The sequence below is a fragment of the Prionailurus bengalensis genome, chromosome B4, assembly GCF_016509475.1.
Source record: "Prionailurus bengalensis isolate Pbe53 chromosome B4, Fcat_Pben_1.1_paternal_pri, whole genome shotgun sequence".
Classification (NCBI taxonomy): Eukaryota; Metazoa; Chordata; class Mammalia; order Carnivora; family Felidae; genus Prionailurus; species Prionailurus bengalensis.
The window spans coordinates 12,288,598-12,310,140 of record NC_057358.1 but is presented as its reverse complement, the minus strand read 5'-3'; the positions used below and the strand labels follow the sequence as shown (position 1 = coordinate 12,310,140).

Below are 21,543 nucleotides of genomic sequence, written 5' to 3'. Positions count from 1 at the left end.
GAGCCTGCTTTGGATTCTCTGTCTCCCTCTCTCTCTCTCTGCCCCTCTCCCGCTCGTGCTCTGTCTCTTTCTGTCTCAAAAATAAATAAATGTTAAAAAATTTTAAAAAAGAGAGAATTGAATGTTTGAAGGATTGGATAAGTAATCAAGAGAGGATGGCTATCAAGGCCTTGGGATTTAGGACGGGGTGGAGGGGGAGGTCTATGCATTTTTTGAAATTATATGCAAAACATCACTCATTTGAATCAGTGGAGACAGGAAGGGTGAAGGATGGAAAACACAATAAAAGAAAATAAACGATTTCCCCTCCCCCCAGTGTTATCTTTTATCTCTCAGGCATCAAAAGGCAAAGGGAAAAACTTAATGATTCTGCAGCCTTAGATACTCACTGGGTGCAAACAATAAAATCTTCACTTTACAGCACCAAATTAATCACCTTCGTGCTCGGGAAAAACGGGATTTGCAGGGGAAAATACCACGGCATGGTGTGATCTTATGGAATGCGGCTACCTTTGGGAGGCACAGAGACAGAATTTTGTAAACTGCCTTATTGTTAATTGCATTTCAGTGGAGAGTGCCCCCTCACTGACCACACAGGGCACAGTGTTTCTGTCCATCTTCGTCAGATAAATGCCCCCGCGTGTTAGTGCATAGACTGAGTCAGAATCCATCCTGCCACCAATCTGCCACCTCGAAATGGTTCCATGAGCCTTCCTGAGTCCGACCACAGAGCCACACGCAATGTGGGCGGGTAGGGTGCCGTGGGGAGGAGGTCTCAGAAGGAGTCCCCAGCTTGGTGGGGACAGCCGTGTGACACAGGAGACCCAGGGGGAGCTCTGGAGGAGGCTTCTTAACTTGGGCTGACTCTATTAAGCATCCTTCATTTAGAAGTAATCGATTCACTGTTTCCGAAATCAAACACACAAGTGCCAATGCCGTGACTTAAATTTCTTCTGACCTTTTATTTCTTGCCAAAAAAACTTTTGGCTTTTACCGCAGATTGTAAAAGACCACTGATGACAGTGAATGATGATTATTGAAATTACTGTAGCAGTAATGAATTGATGGAATAATAAAGTACTCCCCGTATCCCAACTTTCTCCTCCAAATTGAAATTCTGTTCTCCCATAGCACTCGCTGGCATATTACTCAATTTTGGGGTCAGAGACCCCTCTGAGGAGCTGGTGAAGGCCAGGAATGCTTTTCCCAGAAATGCACGAGCAGACACAAATTTGTCCATAAATTCAGAAAGCTCATAGATTCCCCTTCCAAAAACAAACAACGGTTCGGAGACCTCCACCTAGCACTTGGTATTATAGCAATTCTTTCATTGGGATTTTGACCTGTTCTTAGGGTCCCAGAGCACAGTGCCTGGAAACTAGTAATCTTGCTCAACGGTAAGACTTACTGTTAACCTGACTTTATATCCATTTTTTATTGGGATTGGATCGCTAGGAAATTTCATAGCGCGAAGGAAAAGAGCCAGTTTCTTTTATACAGATGGGGATCCAGAGACTAAGCCCTTGGGAGAATTGATCTGGAAAGATGTGTAGTTATAAGAATGAGCCTAGACAGGGGCCTGGGGGAAGACAGAGGGGACCCCCAAAAGATCAAGATGCAGCCTAAAAGTCTGTCTTAAGGGGGCTTGTTCCTTTCCAGAATCCACCCACCGGGCAATACTGGCTGCAAGCGTACCCACCATGAGTGATTCCGGGCACAGATTCCATGTCGCTTTCCTACACCTGCTAAGGCCTCATCTTGCCTTCCTAGGTTCTCTGGCCCTCCTGGGGTCCTACCTCTAGGTAGAGGTTAAGGGACAAGATCTCAGGCATCTTTGCCACCTCAACCCTGGTCCAGTAGACAGCTGGACCTTTCACTGAAGCCTCATCTGTGAGGGGGCAATGCCGAGGGCCCCACTTGGGGTGGGGGGAGAGAGATGCTGGAAAGCAAACCCATGCTGCCATTTACTGGGTAGCATGAGAAGCTAGCGCCCCTCCTCATTCACTTGCCAACCACTTACTGAGCGGCTCCATCTGCGAATGTGGACTCGGAGAAGAGGGCCTGGGTTCAAATCCAAGTCCTCTACTTTCTGCCTCTGTGACCTTGGGCAAGTTACTTACCGTCTCTGTGCCTTGATCTCCTCATCTACAAAATGGGGATAATAATGGTACGTACTTCAGAGGGTCATCATGAGAACTGAGTTAGTCATGCAGAGCGCCAAGAGGAAGGCAGGCACCCGGCAAGCAAATTTAAGGGTCAGTTGTTTTTTTTTTTTTTTAATTTTTTTTTCAACGTTTATTTATTTTTGGGACAGAGAGAGACAGAGCATGAACGGGGGAGGGGCAGAGAGAGAGGGAGACACAGAATCGGAAACAGGCTCCAGGCTCTGAGCCATCAGCCCAGAGCCCGACGCGGGGCTCGAACTCCCGGACCGCGAGATCGTGACCTGGCTGAAGTCGGACGCTTAACCGACTGCGCCACCCAGGCGCCCCAAGGGTCAGTTGTTTTAACTGAGTCGAACACACACAGAACTTGGAGTCTAGCGAGGAGAGCAGAAACTGTGGTATAAGCCACCGCCAAAATTTAACTCCCAGAGTGTCGTGCTCGCTTCCTCTCCTGCCTCCATCCGTGCCAGAATTCCTCTCCTGCTCCCTGCAGTCAGGGTCTTATTCTACCAGTTACCCTCCTCACTCTCACATCCACGGTCTCTTCTGCTTTGCTTCGGCTCACACACCCGCCCAAAGATTTTCAGGCTCTGAAACCCAAACCTCTCCTCTCGCCTCTCAAGTAAATGCCCTGTATCTTCCCCTGCTCCAACGTGCGTCTTGAAAGAGGCGTCTACACTCACAGTCTCCCCGGCACACTACTCCCGCCTCTGACTCTGGCCCTTGCATGTAAGGATCTCCCCCCAAGGCCACCAGGGACCTCTTAAATCCAGTATGTATTTTTAGTCCTTATCTCACCTTGACTTCCTGTAGCACTGGACAATGTCGACTCCTCCTACCTTCTTAAAATTCTTTGTCCTTCAACTAATTTCTCCGCCATTCCTGCCACAAGCCAGGGAATGTGCTAGGTACTGGGAGGCAAACATACTCAAGACAGTCTCCCACAAGGAACGCAGGCTTTGGGGGAGGGGAGGGAGATTAGGTATACGGAATAATTGCAAATCAGCAGGATAGGGTCCAAGATGAGGACCAGAATGGGTTATCTGGCAGGGCTGTGTTCCTTCTGGAGGCTCTAGGGGAAAATCAATTTCCTTGCCTTTTGCAGCTTCTAGAAGCTTGTGGCCCCAGACCACTCTGACCCCAGAGGTTGCATCGGTCCATCCAGATAATCCAGGATAGTCTCCTCATCAAAAAAAAAAAAAAAAATCCTTAACTAAATCACATCTGCAAAGTCCCTTTTTTGCCACGTCAGGAAACATATTCACGGGTGATTAGGATAGGACATCTTTGGGGGCCATGATTCTGCCTACTGAAGATGGGGTAGTCGTTCCCCCTCGAGTAGCCCGAGAACTGGCGAGAGAGAGGACTCTTGGAGCAGAATCTTACAGGTTTAGCTCCCATCGGCCAGACGGGGGGACAAGGTGGTCCAAAAAAAAGGAATGGCGCTTGTTGGGAGGTGATGTGGAGAAAGAAAAGGTGAGCCTGGTGGTCTGCAACCACTCAACCACTCCGGCTGCACAGCTGAATAGAAGAGAGTTCCTTCTGGAAACCAGATGAGGGAGAAAAAGTATAAGCTGGATTACCAAGGGTTTTGATTTTTTTTTTTAATTTTTTTTAACGTTTTATTTATTTTTGAGACAGGGAGAGACAGAGCATGAACAGGGGAGGGTCAGAGAGAGGGAGACACAGAATCCGAAACAGGCTCCAGGCTCTGAGCTGTCAGCACAGAGCCTGACGCGGGGCTCGAACCCACGGACCGCGAGATCGTGACCTGAGCTGAAGTCGGCCGCTTAACCGACTGAGCCACCCAGGCGCCCCATTTTTTTTTTTTTAATATATAACCATAGTAAAGAATCTGAAATTTATCTGAAATGCACTTGACCCATGCTATTACTTTAACCTGGGCTATTGTTTCTTTAATTTTTCCTTGACTCATTTTTTTTTGTCCTAAAGAATAATGTCTATGAAATCATGGGTTTTCTATGTTGGTTACATCGTTCCAAAGTGTGTTTACATAACTGTAAAAATAAAATGTTCTTGGGGCGCCTGGGTGGCTCAGTCGGTTGGGCATCTGACTTCGGCTCAGGTCATGATCTCGCAGTTTGTGCGTTCAAGCCCCGCATCAGGCTCTGTGCTGACAGCTTGGAGCCTGCAGCCTGCTTCAGATTCTGTGTCTCCTTCTCTCTGTCCCTTCCCCGCTCGCTCGCTCGCTCTCACACAAATAAAATAAACATTAAACATTTTTTAAATAAGAAAAATAACATGTTCCCATATGTACCACTTAAAATCATCCATGCACACCCATGAACGAGTTCCCTACCTGGGGAAACAGAGCCAGAGGCAATGCAAACCACCTAAACGTTCTAGGCAGGGAAAGCACGCAGTCAGGTTTGCCTTTGATAAATACCATTGATAATCACTTTGGACTGAATGGAAACAAGTGAAACTTCTAACAAAAAGATCATAAAGTAGCATACTTCCACACTAGTCAGGGTAAGAGATGAGAAAATGGACTAAGGTATCAGGGGAGGGCTGGATACAGCAGCGCAAGGAGGTTGGAAATGCTGCATAATAGTGAAGACTGGAAAAGGAGGATCGGAGACAGCAGCTGGGGTCCCAGCATGTACGACACCACAGACAATTGCCCACTCGCTAAGAGAGTAAATAAGGGAGACAGTCAATGGGCTGTGGCAGGATTGGGAGGAAATGGTTATTTTTGGTCTGGACCTGCCGAATGTGGGGTGTTCTGGAACACTCATGTACGGGCTTGAATGCCCGTGTCTGGGGCCACGCAGATGGGGGCAGTTTCCAAAGCAGCGCTGTCCAGGAGGAATACGCTGTCAGCCCCCCACGCTATTTTCCGTGGCCAAGTGGCCACATTAAGACAAGTAAAAAGAGGGGCAGCTGGGTGGCTCGGTTGGTTGAGCATCCAAGTCGAGACTGAGTCCCGCAGTGGGCTCTGTGCTGACAGTGCAGAGCCCGCTTGGGATTCTCTCTGCCCCTCTCTCTGCCCCTCCCCTGCTCATGCACACGCAGGAGCAACATAAATAAACATTTTTTAAAAAACAAGTATGGGGGCGCCTGGGTGGCGCAGTCGGTTAAGCGTCCGACTTCAGCCAGGTCACGATCTCGCGGTCCGTGAGTTCGAGCCCCGCATCGGGCTCTGGGCTGATGGCTCGGAGCCTGGAGCCTGTTTCCGATTCTGTGTCTCCCTCTCTCTCTGCCCCTCCCCCGTTCATGCTCTGTCTCTCTCTGTCCCCAAAATAAATAAACGTTGAAAAAAAAAATTAAAAAAATAAAAAAAAAACAAGTATAAAGGAACGGATGAAATTAATAACGTGCTTAATACACCCCAACATATGTGGATTATTATATTTCAAAATGGAGCAGTATAAAATCTACTGAGACGTTTTACATTCTTTTTCTCGTTTTAAGTCTTCAAAATCTGGTGCAGCTTTTTACACAGGGAGGACATCTCAATCCGGACATGCCAAGCACTGAGTAGCGACCACGAGAGGTGGCTGCTATTTTGTATGACACAGCTTAGGAGCCATGTGCAACATAAGAAGAGCATGAGAAGGATGTCAGGACAAACTGGATGAGCATCAGCGTGGGGTGTGAAGGACAAGAAAGAGGCACCAAGAAAGATTAATGGGGGTTGGGGGGGGGTGGGAAACCTGGCTGGAAGTTGGAAGGGCATTCGAGTCTTGACCTCAGGGGTATGAGTTTGAGCCTCACGCTGGGTGTGGAGATTACTTAAATAAAAAAAACTTAGGGGCACCTGGGTGGCTCAGTCGATGAAGCGTCCGACTCCGGCTCAGGTCGTGATCTCGCGGTTCGTGCGTTCGAGCCCCACGTTGGGCTCTGTGCTGAAAGCTCAGAGTCTGAAACCTACCTTGGATTCTGTCTCTCTCTCTCTCAAAACTAAAATAAACATGTAAAAAAAAAATAAACAACTTAGGGGCGCCTGGGTGGCTCAGCCGGTTGAGCGTCCAACTCTTGGTTTCAGCTCAGGTCATGATCTCGCAGTTCACGAGTTCGGGTCCCGAGTTGGGCTCTGCACTGACTGTCGGATACCTGCTTGGAATTTTTCTCTCTCCCTCTCTCTCTCTGCCCCTCTCCCTGCCTCCCTCTCTCTCTCTCTCTCAAAATAAATAAATAAACATTAAAAAAAAAAAAAACTTAAAAAAAGAGGGGATCCTAGGTGGCTCAGTCAGTTAAGCGTCCGACTTTGGCCCAGTTCACAGTCTCCCGGTTCATGGGTTCAAGCCCTGCTTTGGGCTCTGTGCTGACAGCTCAGTGCCTGGAGCCTGCTTTGGATTCTGTGTCTCCCTCTCTCTCTCTCTGGCCCTCCCCTACTAGTGCTCTGTCTCTCTCTTTCAAAAATAAATCAATGTTAAAATAAATAATACACAAATAAACAAATAAATAAAAACTTAAAAAACTCATGATTAAGAAGTAGCCGAAGAGGTTAGGAGGAGAATGAGGGAAGAGCTAACTAACATCAACCCCCTGAGAATTTCAAGAAGAAAAGGACTATGTACTTAGTGGCCTCAAATGCTGCAGGGACACCCTCGGTGCCAGGCACGTGGACTCCAGGCTTAGCCCCAGTTTGAACCCTGGCTTGACCACTTACGGCCGGGTGCCGTGGCAGTGACTATGGATGCCATCTGTGCCCAGCCCACCTCAGAGTCCCCCTGTAGCTTCATAGACAGCATCCAGCCCATGAACAACATGCCCCCTCAGTCACCTGCCTGCCCCACACTGCGGGCTGCTTCTGCGAGCTATAGGGGACTCACTGCCCCCAGGGACAACCCTTAGCGGATGAGGGAGGAGAGTCCCTGGAGAAATGTCTCTGCCTCCCATCTCCCAGTGGTGTGATTTTAAGAGGGTGTTTTGGGGGCACCTGGGTGGCTCAGTTAAGTGACTTCAGCTCAGGTCATGATCTCACGGTTCGTGGGTTCGGGCTCTGTGCTGACAGCTCAGAGCTGGATTCTGTGTCTCCCTCTCTCTCTGCCCCTCCCCTGCTCACGCTCTGCCTCTCTCTCAAAAATAAATAAACATTAAAATAAAAAGAAGAGGGTGTATTTGTTTTCTATTGCTGCTGTCACAAATTACCACTAATTTTGCAAACACACACACACATTTGTGATCTCACAGTTCGGGGGATGAGTTTGACCTGGACCTTACTGGGCAAAGATCAGAGTGCCCGCTGGGGGGGGGGGGGCGCTTTCCTTTCTGGACACTCTGTCTCCTGGCCTTTTCCAGCTGCCAGAAGGCTCCTGTCTCCCCTGATTTGTGGCCCCTTCCTCCATCATCATTCCTGATAGCACTGGGCTGAATCCTTGCCACACTGCCAATGTCCCTGGGTCTCTCGATTCTTTCTTCCACTTTTAAGGATGCTGTAATTACATTGGGCCCACGCACGTAATCCAGGGTAACCCCCTTAAGGTCAAACTTAGTTCCATCTGCAGCCTGGTAACACAACATGCTTACAGTTTCCAGGGACGGGACACAGACATCTTTGGGGTCCGGGGCGTTGGTCCGCCTACCAGAGGGGGTTCCATACAGTTTCCCGGATAGATGCCAACAAGGCTGAGCCCATGGGGGTAACCCGCTCGCTTACATTCTTTGTGGCTTTCTCCCTTCCCTCATTCTGCCCACTTCTTGACTTGTGCTTCCCGCGAGGACCTTCCAAAAAAACTCCCTTCCCCCAAATCTTCGTCTCGAGATCTGCCTCAGAGGAACCTCAAGTAAGACAGTGATCTTGGGGAAGTTACTCAATCAGTCTGAGCCCCGCTTTCCTCCACCGTGAAGGGTATATCTCAGTACCTAGCTCACAAGGCTGTTGGGAGAATTCTAAGAGATGATATTCATTAAAGTCTGTATAGTGTGTGTAGCAAGTCCTCAACTTGGAGAGGGGCAGCTGGTGCACAGAGAGGGGCCGGACTTGGACAGAGAAATAGTCCTCCCTCTGAGACGCTGACGGTCAGAGGGGTGGGGTGGGGACAGTGTGGGAAAGCTGGAGGGTTTCTTCTATGGGCCTCTGTTTTCTTCTTTTTCTTTCTATTTATTTATTTTGAGAGAGAGAGAGCAAGCAAGGGAGGGGCAGAGAGAAAGAGGGAGAGAGAGAATCCCAAGCAGGCTCCACACTGCCAGTGCAGAGCCCGACGCGGGGTTTGATCTCCTGAACCACGAGATCATGACCTGAGCAGAAACTAAAAGTCAGACGCTTAACCGACTGAACCACCCAGACGCCCCATCCATTTCCTTCTTGAGCTGCATGTGCTTCTGAGGGCTGAACAGCACAGGACTGACTTTGGGCAGAGAACAATGAACATTCGGAATAGTATACTTAGAGATTTCTGAGCTGTCGGGAAAGCCCGGTTGGCACCAGAGATCATACATCGGTCACAGCACGACCTCTGAGCTCTGAGTTTTCTCCATGTGGTGAAATGGGTGGCGGGGGGGGGGGGGTAGGGAGACGGTGGATGGAAGGGACGTAAGGCTGGACGTTTGCAGGTAGATATGGTCAAAGAAGGGCGGTGCAGGAGACAAGGTTGGGGAACTTGTTGAAGGCTCCAGCCTGGATGGAAGGGCAAAGGGCCACTTTGAGAGACTGGTGGCCCCCCTGCGGTGGAAGTGTGGGTGTAAAGAGACGGGAAGGCGACAGGAGATAGGATGTCAGTGCTTAACATCTCCAGGGAGGAGACAGTTTATGGTGCAGAGGAGTGAAGGTGAAAGTCGTTAGATCTGAGGTACCCATCACCTACCAGGTCTTAGTCATGACTGGAGAGTCCTCCCACCCTTCCCCCCACCCAGGACAAATCAGGGGTCACTCTTGAACGGGCAAAATTCCAACAAGGTAGGGGAGGGACTATCCCGGCAATAGATGGTGGTCAACGCTGGATAGCAAACACCCAAAGTGAGAAAGTCAGGACAGAAGGAAAGTAACGTGACCAGAGCTGCTTTGGAGGTAACAGAATGTGGGAGGAGGAACAGGCGGCCTCCTGTCCCTCTGGGTTGCCGAGAAAGCAGAATCCTTTAGGGCAGTGTCCCCCACAGCATCCACAGCACCAGGGGAGCCCATTAAAAGCAAGGATTCTTGGAGCGCCTGGGTGGCTCAGTGGGTTAATAAGCGTCCAACTCTTGATTTTGGCGCAGGTCATGATCCCAGGGTTGTGGGATCGAGTCCCATGCTGAGCATGGACCCCGCTTAAGATTCTTTCTCTCCTTCTGCCCCTCCCCCACAAATAAAAACAAACAAACAAATAAATAAAAGCATGGATTCTTACTTCTCCTTCCCCCCCTCCCCCCCAGCATATATCCCCGACCAGCTGTATTAGTGGCCTGGGGCTGATGTAACAAAGACCACAAAACTGGGTGGCTCAATACAGAGTACAGAAAGGTATTCTCTCACAGTTCTGGAGACCAGAAGTCTGGAATCAAGCTGCTGGCAGGGAATGCTCTCTCTGACGGCTCTAATGAAGGGCCTTCCTTGCTTCTGGGAGTCAGAAGCAATCCTTGGCGGTCGTTGGTTTGAAGCTGTCTCACTCCAATCTCCGTCCCGGTCTTCACGTGGCCTTTTTCCGGCGTCTTTGTCCCCAAATTTCCCTTTCCTCATAAATCATTGGGTTTAGGGCCCACCCTAATCTACCACGACCTCATCTTAACTTGATGACATCTGCAAAGACCTTTCCAAATAATGCCACATTCACAGGTACCAGAAGTCAGGACTTCAGTAGATCTTCTGGGGCAGGGGACACAATGATTAAAGAAAATAACGGTTTGTGACATGTGTTGACCATGGTAAGGCAGACTTTATTCAGGACCACGGCAACAGAACTTTGCAGTGAGGGACAGAGATTGGGCTCAACTCTGAATACAGCACGGGCAAGAGGGAATTTATAGCCAAGGAGCATGGTGGGAATCTGTAGGTGGAAAATTAGGAAGAGGAAATAACAGGGGTGGGGGTGGGGGGATTCCAGCTAAACCGACCTAACAGGATTCTTGCTAAAGGCAGGATGATCGGACATCACCTGGGGGATGGGGAACCTGATCAGATATTGGACGGGGGCACGGATATTGCTAAAACTGGATTTTACAAGGAAGTACACAGCTGAGCCTAGAAAGTTCAGGAGCCTGACTAAAGTTTGGCCGAGCAAAGAATTTTTGTCATAACTCAACCCATCGTGCCAGCTACATACAATCTTTGGAGGCAGGGCTGGTAAATACGTATTTTTTAAGGGTCCACGGGGTAAAGGAACCTAGGACAACCATCTTTCAGTTGGCATCAGCAGGACCTGAAAACTCAGGGAAGATGGTCCTCTGATGGCTCCGCTGGGGAAGACTCAGACAAAGGCTGGTGGGAGAAAAGCTGGCTGGGGGAAGCACAGAGAACCCTGCATTTAGGACAGAGAAGGAGGGTGGAGGGATCCAGTGGATCGTCTGGCCCCAAGGCTGGAGACCGACTCCACACGAATGAAGGCATCCGTAGCTCAGTCAAGAGTCTACCGCCTGTGCTCAGAATTTGATTCCAGTTGTTGCAGAGCTGCTGAGAGCTCCAAACCCAGGGGTTGGAGGTGCTGGGGGAGGAAGGAGCAGGTTTTGAGGATGCTGGCCTCCCACAGACTCCGCACGGATCAGTTTCTTGCTCCGCCAGCCATTCCACAAGGAAGCCCCGCAGGGCTCTGTCCAAGGTCTCTCACTTTCCTCCACAATTCTCCTTCCCGGTTAATCCCACCTCTTTCCGAGGCTAGAAACCCCATTTACATGCTGATGGTCCCACATTTGCATCTCAAACTCAGAGCCCACCCCCACCCCAAGCGCCAGCCCTTGTGTGACCCATTGCATTCAGCCTAGACTATCTGGCAGGTGCCTGAAATTTCACATTTTCAAAGCCGAACTCGCCCCTACACTTGTTTGCCTTCCCAAAGTTCCCATCTCAGTTAGCATCACTACCCACCCAGACCCCCCAAACTAGAAATCTGGGCGTCATCTTATGCTTCTTGCTCCAACCACACACTAAATCACCTCCACTCCTCTCTTTTGTCCACATTCCCGCTGCTTCATTTCAAATACCCTCAACTCCATGCTCGACTACTACCATTACCTGCTAATTAGAGATGTGGCCCCGTTTTCCCCTCCAGGAGTCTGCATCCTCCCAGATGAGGTGCAGCCTTTTCTACAAGCTCAACTTGTAAAAAAACAAATCTGACAAACTCTGCTGACTACAGCACAAATGCCAAACTCCTCAGCATGACACATGATCTTCATGTCGGGCCCCACTCACCTTGCCCCTAACCCCCCAAATTTGTTTTTTCTAGTTGTGACTTTGACTAAAACAAAAAATTAAAAACGCACAAACAAAACCCAAACCCCACAACGATTCACAAAATCAATCTTAAAAGGGAGGGGATGCGAGGACTAAAGGTATCTGCATCCTCCGTTCCCGGGTCTGGAGGTCTGGGGTGTGTATACAGGCGTCTTCCCAGGTGATGCAGATGCGGATCCAGGTTTGCCAACCACAGGGCCGTGCCATTCTTAAAAAAAAAAAAAAAGAAAACAGAAGAAAAGAAAAAAGTCCCAACAATTCACATCGGAGAATCCGGGCTACTATGTTCTTCCCTAACTTCCTGTAGAGGCACACAGAAAAAAACCACAGCGCAGAAAAGCCTGCATCAGCCGGTCGGCTTCGTTGCATCACTTCTGCCTCCTCACCAAGATTGACACCCCGAGGAATTGTCCGGCAGAAATTTTAAGAATGAAAAAGGGCATCTGCAGAGCCCGCAGATCTGACCCGCAACATAAAGCACCTTTCGGTTACCAAAAACATCCCTGCCCCCAAAACCCAGTTAGAAAATGCCGAACCACCCGAGCAAAGTTTCGTCGGCATTCCTCCACACTCCTCGGTTTTGAGGGAAGCCCTAAAAGACGTAGTGTTATGAAAGCATTTTGCTTTACTTTCATCGGCAGTGCCTCCGAGAGTTGAAAACCCGAAGAAAGCACTTTCGCAAGCTGAAGCTGTCCTATCAGTGTTAATTCAAACACACACAGTATTAGGCTGCCATGTTTACTTGGACATGTGAAGAGCAAACAATGTAACTGAGGAACCTTGAGCTCGGACTCCCTCCCAAGCACGTTGAACATTCAAGAAACTTTGCAGGACGTCTGCACATCCAGTGAGGCTCACGTTAACTCCTGAGCCAGGCTAAAACAATAGAAGGGAGAGACGACACAAGTCACTATTAATCAGACGCGCCGTTTATGTTTTTAAATCTTCCCTCGCAGCAGAGGCGGCTTTTCCTCTGCTCCTACTCTTTTTGAAACTGTTTCCACGGTCATTGTCTCCCAGTACGAAACGACGGCGGCGCTCGGGGAGCAGGTACAGCGTCCCGCAGGGTGTAGCGCGGTGGAGCCCGGCCAGGTTTTGGAAAACATTCCCGGCTCTTCCGGCGGGTCGAGGAAAAGTAGGTGGCCCGGGCGCCAAAGGCTGCTGCCAATGCAACTCGCAACTTTTGAAATCAATCCTTTTTGCATCATGCAACGGATGCCACCGCTCCTCGGGTTTGCAACCCCCCACCCCTCCCCCGAGACCAATCATTGCCGCGCTCGGGCCTGCACATCGCCCCCGCCCCCTTCCCGGGCCGCACGCAGCCACCGAGACGCTCCGGCCGCGGCCCGCCGCCTCTTAAAGGGCGGTAGCCGGCCCTTAAAGGCCCCTCGCGCGCGGCGCACGGCGGAGCGCGGCGGCCCGGTTCCCGGCAGGGGCCCGCCGAGCCAGGCCGAGCCCCCGCGGCGCCCAGGCGCGGCCCGGGCCCTCCCGCCCTCCGCGCCGCCGCCGCCGGGAGCGGCATTTTTATTCAGGCGACGCTTAAGGGAGCCCGGCCGCGCCCGGTGCATTGTGGGAGCGCCGGAGTCCCGTTTTCGGGAGGAGGAGGAGGGCGCAAAGCGAACCGGTAAGCGCCTGGCTTGGGGAGGGGGGGGCGCGACGCCAGGCTTAAAGGGGAATATTCGTCCGCAGGCCCATGGCGGCCGTGCAGATCCCCCTCCGGGCCGCCCGGGCCCGCCGGGAGCCGCGCACGGCCGGCGCTCTCCAGCGCTGCCTGGAGAGGGGCAGAGCCAGGGCTTGGTGGGGCCGCTTTAAAAAAGAAGCACCGCCCGCGCCGCCGCCGCCGCCGCCGCCGCGCGGAGCCGGGGAAGGAGGGAGGGAGGAGAGGGCGGGGGAGGAGTGGAGGGGGAGGGCGGCGGCGGCGACGCAGGGGTTAATTTTTTCGCCCGCCGACATTTTTGTGCGGCGGCGGCGGCGGCCCGCGCGCGCGGCGGGAGAACCCAGCCCGGTCCCCGGGCGCGGCGCGCGGCGCCTCCGGGGCCCTCCCCGCCCCCACGCGCGCGCCCTCCGGCCCGCGGGCGCCGCCTGACCCTGGGCGCCCCGACCGGGCCGGCCCCGCGGGCCGGGGTCCCGCCGCGCTCGCGCTCGCGCCCGCCCCGCCGCGGCCGGTTGGCCGTGCGCGCCTCGCGCCTTCCCTGCGGTTCCCGCCGCCGCCGCCGCCGGGGAGATCGGGCTGGCATGGCCCAGCCGGCGGCGCCGCCGCGCTGCCTCCGCCCGGACGCGGCCAGCCCGCCGCGCCGCGCCGCACAAAGAGCCCAGGCCGGGTCTGCCTTTAAAGGCGGCAGCCTGAGATTTAAGGTGTCCCCGCGTGCCGGCCTCGGCGCTCCGGCTGCCTCCTGGACGCGTGCTGCATGGAGAGAGCCCGGTCCCCGCGCGCCGGGCCCGGAGCCCACCCCATTGTTTCTTTGCTGGGCTTAGGGGCTTGGGGGTAGGGAGGTAGGTATGGGGCTGCGGCTGCACCCTCTCCCGTCCCCGCTTACCGTGCTCCCCGAGCTGTGCGGCCCACTTGGCGCTCTCGGTGAAAAAAAAAAAAATTCAAAGGTGGCCGAGAAGGAAAGGGTTAACCGTTGTCTTTAAATATTCATATCATTGTTTTAAAGGTGTAAACATGCAGCTTTGGGGTTGGAGTTGAAGCTCTCTTATTATGCAAATTTACTCCCCCCTCCATTAATTACGATTTCCCCGAGCACATCTCCCCCCACCCCCCGTTTTCTCACACCCACCCTCCAAAACCTGTAAGTTTGCAAGGTTTGGATGTGAGTGTGATGTGTATCCCTCGTTCCATTTGGAATTTTAAAACTTAAGAGTACTTTTGGACTTAAGGTGTTTTAGACATTTTTCTTCTTAAAAATCAGGGACGGTAGAAGTTATGTTTGAAAGATGGTTAGTCCCCCCAGTTCCCCGCCTCTTTTTTGGGGGGTGGGGGTTAGGCTTGGAGGTGGGAAAATAACTGGATGCCTCGTGAGTTGGATTTTTTTTTTTTCCTCCGGGTAGGAGTGAGGCGGTGTTAAACGCGAGGCGTTTTGTGAGGAAAGGACTGTTTTGTTCCAAACTCTAGCAACTCAAAGTGCTATTGGACTTTTCCTAACTCTAAAATGGCTTCAGAATTCCCCTCTAGGTAATTTCCTTTGCTCTCCTGCCACCCTTCTCTTGGATGGGTTGTTTTCTTGGAGTATTTGAAGATTTACTCCTGTTCGGTTGTACGTTTCAAACTGAAGTGATTGCTCACCCCAAAGATGTTTTTGTAAAGACAGTTTGGATTACCGCCCAAACTCAGGCTTTCTGAGATTTATTTTATTTATTTGTTTTTGTGTGTGAGAGAGGGAGATTAATTTTAAATGAGTGATGTGGTTGCCAGGGGATAGAAAACTCTATAAATGGGAATGATGTTCTTCATCGTAAATTTTATAGGGGAAACTGACCCTGAAATTTGGGGTGTCTGTAATTCTATGCCCAGTGAAGTATCAATCTGGAGGTTCATAAACCTTGGGAGTGCATGTAAGATTCTGGTTGCACCTCTGAGACTTCAGACTTAGAAGGGCTTGCTCTAGAAACTTCCACTGGTACCAAGTACGTTAATGCTAGGGATTTTGTACAGTGTGATTTTTTTTCATTTTAGTTCTGCAACGAAGCGGTAACGACCAGGAGCAAGCATATTTTCCCAATGATATGTGGGTCCTGGTTCGTTGGGTGGGATGTTTGCTTTCTAGGAAAGAGTACTGCATTAAAACGTTAGAAAACTTTCCACCGCTCTCTTGGAGAAAATTAATCTTGGTGTGTTAAACAGCTGTTCCACGTTTCTTTCAAGTTCTGTTCTTTAGTGAGGCTTCCTTAGTTTTGGATCACGTCCTTCTGGCTCAGAATGAAAACATGCTTTTTTCTAAAAGTGAATCGAGCATCACGAAGGATTTCATCAAATGCGTTTCCGTCAGCATCCTTTTCCTGCAGCGTGTCTAATGGGCATTTTATTTTTCTGTGGGGGACAGCAGAAGATGTTAAAAGGTTTTCTAGAAAAGTCACTTTAGCCAAGACTTCTTGATTTCTAAACTGTAGTGCTTCTAGGCTGACAGATGAAGTGACTAGAAGTTTTCTCATGATGTTGGCCGCCAGAAGAGCCTATGAGACTTACTGCTCAAGATGGCCTTGTGTCATGTGCCAGCTGGCCCGAAGTGCCTTCTTCAGGGGAGGCGTCCTGGCTGCCCGTCAGAGCCACAGTTACAGCAACACAGACCTCAGACCTTCCCTGGAAGATGTCTGATGGTACAGTCAATTTCTTACATGAGTTCTTCGGGCTTCTGCATCACTATAATGAACTGTTGTGGCCTCAAATCGGCATATCCCTGGTCTGGATGATTTCAACTCTTTCCATGCTCGGCACCGTCTTGTATTCACTTGATTCTTAGCAAAATACTGGTGAGCATTCTTGTAATGGTGTCTTTGTGTTTTGGTGATGCCTAGGTGGATCTGTAAAGAAACCAGGCGGCTAGGAGCGGGAGGGGAGGAGCCCAGCTGTGAGGTGTGTGTGCCCAAGAACCATGTCTACGCGGGAGTCCTTTAACCCGGAAAGTTATGAATTGGACAAGAGCTTCCGGCTAACCAGATTCACTGAACTCAAGGGCACTGGCTGCAAAGTGCCCCAAGATGTCCTGCAGAAACTGCTGGAATCCTTACAAGAGAACCACTTCCAAGAAGATGAGCAATTTCTGGGAGCAGTGATGCCAAGACTTGGTACGTGAGCCCTTCTTCCCTTTATACTTCCCCAAGTACAGCGTCTTGGCTGCAGTTGTAGTCAGTGGGTCAAAAGCCAAATTTCTGTCCTCCCATGTTGCCTTCTTCTTCTTTTTTTTTTTAAATCTAATTTCTGCAAGGATCCAAAGAGCAAAGCAGAGATAGCTATGACATTATTGTAGCTTATTTGGAGGAAATACTTGAAAAGCATCAAGGAATGTGCTGTAGCCATTTTTTTAAACTATTAAGTATGCAATTGAGACAATTCTGTTACAGTGAAAGTGTTTCTTGCTAAATCGAATTTTGTAGTTAGCTGAGGGTTAAGCAGAAACTCCTTTATGCCTCTGTCCTAAAACTTTCCTTAAAATGCCTGTGTTCTCTTCTCTGCCTTAGGAAAGAAAGGTGTGTCTGTGCGTCATCGTGCGGTGCTTTGGGGGCAGTGACTGGGTTGGGGAGGAATTGGGGTTCCTTTGCAATATGCACTGTTTGCCAAGCTCCTGTGGGGAGGAGGGAGAAGACTGAAGCTGTACTTGACCCTGGGACGTCATCTGGCATCGAGAGCGTGGTTTTCCTTCTTTACTAAATTCCTTTTTTAGTGGTTTGCTTCTTCCCAAACACAGAGCTCAGAAAGAAATTCTAGGCTGTTGGAAATTGTTAGCTTTTATCATGTGGTGCGCTAAGGACGTGGCGAAACACCGTGATCGCTTTGCCTTTTGAGCGTTTGGCATGTATTCCAGGAGTTTGGGTGCTTGGTAGTCGTGGTATTCGACTTGATCAGCTTTCTTACAGAAGGTTTTCATTTCGTTTACTTTCACCCGTTGTCTTATTGTGTAGTTCTGTCCTCCAACCCGAGATCTTCCTCTCTTCCCCAAAGAATATATCAAAGCCGAGCTGCTTTGGTGGGGAGAGGGGAAAACTCACACCCCACACTCTAGGGGCCGCGGGGCTGGCTCCCAGGAAGGAGTTCAGTGCGAAAACCACTGTCATCTAGCTGGTGTGGAAGCCGGGAGAAATACCACGGGAGTGAGCTGGATCGACTGTCGGCATGCTTGTCAGGCAATAAGAATATACCGAGAAAGCTGTCAGATAACGTGGTCGAGAGAAAGACGCTGCCAAATGGGCGAAAAGAGATGCAATAAAAACCTTACGTGTAAAGTAGTAATGCCTCTTTCTGACTTCCCTGCGGACCTCGCTGAGCATGCCGTGCGCGGTGAAGCATTTTGAAAATGGGTCACATCATTCGCTCCTTCCCTCAGCCCCGTGATGCCGGGGAGGGTCGAGTAAGTCATTCCGTGTCACTCGGTGAGGGTCAGGACCTGGAGTCCGCGTCCTCTGATTCCTCCGCCCACCGTACTGTTTGCCCTCGGGTCTCTGAGACCGGCGTGTTTGAAGTGAGGAGAGGGGCTGCACCAGCTGCAACCTAGCAGTGGCATCGGGGACAGATGTCAGCAGCAAGGGGAGAGGTAGAAAAATCTGTTACCAGAACACGGTAGCAAAGGAGTCTAGTCACACAGGGCTCCTGAGAAGTCACTGGAAGCCGTGACCCTTTCCCAGAAAAATGCACACCCACAAAATGTAGCGTTCACGGTGTTCTCTAGGGGTACACGGACCCCAGGTTGCAAACAAAGGGACGCTGAAGAAAACATAGTGTTAGAACCTTGTACAGAAGTGGTATATCCAGATAGCCACAACTTTGCTTTGGAATTGGATGTAGATTCGTATCCTGACAACAGTCACTTACTTGTCACTAATGGTAATCTGTGCACGGTCTTACCCTTCTGAGTGACAGTTTCCCAGTCTGTAAGATGAACTGTTTGTAATTGTTGGAAGTACCAGAAATTATTTGTGTGTGTATATGTACCGTGTGTATCTGTTTCTAAATTTTTGTTAATGTTTTGTTTATTTTTGAGAAGGAGAGAGAGAGCACGAGCAAGAGTGAGGGAGAGGGAGACACAGAATCCGAAGCAGGCTCCAGGCTCCGATCTGTCAGCACAGAGCCCGATGTGGGGCTCAAACTCACAGACTGTGAGATCATGCCTGAGCCGAAGTTGGTAGCTTATCCAACTGAGCCACCCAGGCACCCCTATCTGTTTCCAAGCTAGAGTGTCCTACCTCCCGGGTTCTAAGATGTAACAGTTGTTAAATGTACACATGTTTATTTAGTTGTATTCTAACTAAAGAAATGTTGAAATCAGTGCTTCTTGCCTGGTACTTACGAGCTATCGAGTATTGATCACCATCCCTGGTGGTGATGGTGTGATCATTGGGTTATTTTTTCTTGACGGCTTCAGTCTTGCTGAGAGCTTAGAATTCTCCAGCGTCCACTGCTAATTAAATCTGCACTGCTCATTCTGGTATTTGAGGCTTCCTCCACTCTGTGGCAATTTCCTCTGTTACCGCTTGCCCTCTCCCTGGACTGTCCCTCTCTCCCCCAATCACCACGGACCGGACTGGTGCTGTCCAAAAGAAATGTGATGTGAGCCACATGTATAATTTCAAATTTCTGAATCTTTAAAACAGAGAGCGTCAGAAGAAATTAATTCTAACATATTTGATTTAACCTAATGCATTGTACATAAAAAACATCATGTAAATATAGTTGATCTGAAACGTTAGTAATGAAATGTTGGGTTTTTTGGTACACAGGCTCAAGAGTCACCACTCAGAATGCTCTGATGCGGCATATAAGTAGAAATTAAGTTCTTCACGATTCTAATTTATTTTTTTTAATGTTTATATACTTTTGAGAGTGAGAAAGACAGAGCATGAGCAGGGGAGGAGCAGAGAGAGAGAGGGAGAGACAGAATCCGAAGCAGGCTCCAGGCTCTTAGCTGTCAGCACGGAAGCAGGACACGGGCTCGAACCCACAAACCACCAGACCATGACCTGAGCCAGAGTCAGATGATGCTCAACCGAATGAGCTACCCAGGCGCCCCTCAAATTTATTTAATTCAAGTTTAGGATTAACCAGATTAGAAACATTGAAAGCTAACATTCAGCAACTGCATTCAGTCTATTTCAGGAGTCCTGTAGTTTACATGAAAACCCCGAAGAAAACAGTGTTTCACTCTTTTCTAAAGCAAATAGTAACATTCTCAGAATAACCTGTTGTTGGCATTACCAATGTAGGGAGACTCAATATGAGTTAAATTGTGGTTCTTCACCTTGGCACTTACCTGCTCAACAGCCGCCCTCGGGTGAAATTGCCGGGGATGAATTTCCGTGCATTTCCCTGCGCGGTCTGACCTCCCGCTGGGGATCACTCACTACCTGGGCAGCCTGTCCATTGTCACAGATCTGTGAGACTTGCCATCCAGACACTGCTTTGCAGAAAATCAGCCTGCCTTCGATGAGCCTGTGTCTTTTTATTAAACCTGATTTTGTTTTTGCATTCGTAATAAGGGGTCAAGACCAGGGGAAGTAAGGTGCCCTATGAGTCGGCCTCTGTTGGGTATTTTGCCGTTGTGGATCTGGGTTAGCTGTGCCTCAGCAGTGTTGCTCAAGCAAAACATGAAAGGTACTGGTGTGTTCGCTTCAGCCTGATACAGACAGGACTTGTTCTCCTTCCGTTTGGAATTCTGATTTGGAATTCTGAATTGCGAGGGTGCCTGCTGTGCGCTTGTGTCCTTTGCTGTTTCATCCTGACTCTTTCTCTGCCTTCGGCTGTTCGCCACAAAGTTGAAATAATCCCAAGAGGTCTGGAGGGGATCCTTTGGAGAGACGCATAGGAAAGCACTCGGTATTCAGCTTACTTGGTGGGAAGGCCAGTCTGAATTTGAGAACACCTGCATTACAGGTGATTTTCAAAGAAAGGTAGCCTACGACAGCCCAGTCTCCATCATTTCTAAACTGATTTGAGTAAAAGGGAATTATTTCTAATTAGATCATCAATTGTCCATGTTATCTTTCTAAACATTTAGATGCGATTTTTTTTTTTTTTTGAGAGAGACTGGGAAAGAACCCCTAGAAACAATTCTTAATGAATTGAAATGTTTCCTACAGGCCTGTTTAGCGAAGTATTTTTCCCTGTTCATAATGTAAGTTAGTAAAGGTGACATTTACAAGTTTTCCACAAGAGGAATAGCATGAAATGTTAAAGTTTCCTCTTAAAAAATGCTTCCGGGAACCTACGTAACAGATCAGTATGTACTTGCTTGACTGGAAGCAATGAATATGAATACCTGTTCCAGTGACAAGTTGACAGCAGCGGGCCTGATGTGGGGCTCGAACTCACGAACCACGAAATCATGACCTGAGCCAAAGTTGGATGCTCAACCGACCCAGCCACCCAGGTGCCCCATAACTTTTTTTTTTATGTGTGTAAAAGATTTTACAGATTTTCTGTTGGGGAAAATAGAATAATTGCCTGAAGATCGGTTCAGAAAGCACCTATAGATAAGACAACCCAAGTTGTGCTTACACTTTCTCATCTTTAAGGAAATTCTCTGTGGTGCCAGTCACATGATACGGTAATATGAAGGGGAAATTTCCATTTGAAGCATCGTTAAAGTCTAAAAATTGTACCGTGTAGAAGTTGAGTCTTCATGACTAACGAATTTTATTCTCACTTTCTATCTTAAGCTAGTTATGTTTCACGTTTATTTCAGTTAATGCTACTTGATAGGAAACATGCTGCTTTATTGGCAGGGTGCAGTGTTCCTTAAGTGTCGTGCACACGACTGTTCGTCTTCACAACACCAGTGGTAGGAAATGAAACGGCTTTTCCATTTGACTTTTGGGTGATGGTAACTTTCATCTTTGCAGGCATTGGAATGGATACTTGTGTCATTCCTTTGAGGCACGGCGGTCTTTCTTTGGTACAGACCACGGATTACATTTATCCTATCGTCGATGACCCTTACATGATGGTGAGTTTGACCCTGGTGCGTTTTTACATCTGGGACTGCTTGTTGGTCGGGTTTGGGGCTGTGGCTGGGGATTTTGTTTTTGTCACACCCAACTTGTTCTCGTCCCGCCCTGCCCTGACTTCTGCACGTGGAGCCAGTGGATCTGTGCCCTGCTCACACTTGGTACCTTGCGGAAGGCAGTCACAGCAGACGCGGTGAGCCCTCTGCTGCTCTTGTACCTGATGCACGTCTGCACGAACACCTGTTGTCTCAGCATGTGTGTTGACTGACATGTTTGTGGTTTCCTTCTTTCTTTCTCTCTTTGACCGTTGTCAACTCCACACTCCTGTGTTTCAGGCTTAGAGGTGTTAACCATACTCTGTAGCGGGACTGATCCTAGATGTTTCCTTCC

At 49.6% G+C, this 21,543-nt stretch overlaps 1 protein-coding gene across 6 annotated transcripts in view; it reads left to right on the top strand.

The window, feature by feature from the left end:
• Window positions 1–12,807: 12,807 nt before the first annotated feature.
• Window positions 12,808–21,543, top strand: part of SEPHS1 (selenophosphate synthetase 1) — a 31,676-nt gene continuing 22,940 nt past the window's right edge. For 2 of the 6 annotated variants that reach the window (XM_043561717.1, XM_043561714.1), the window contains exons 1-3: window positions 12,808–13,123; window positions 16,015–16,284; window positions 21,049–21,152. In XM_043561717.1, the coding sequence (XP_043417652.1) occupies window positions 16,092–16,284; window positions 21,049–21,152 (297 nt within the window). In that variant the 5' untranslated portion in view covers window positions 12,808–13,123; window positions 16,015–16,091. Of the gene's footprint in view, window positions 13,124–13,615; window positions 13,993–14,550; window positions 14,675–16,014; window positions 16,285–21,048; window positions 21,153–21,543 lie in introns of those variants that run through there. The other 4 variants (XM_043561719.1, XM_043561716.1, XM_043561718.1 and 1 more) reach the window with 4 other exon arrangements.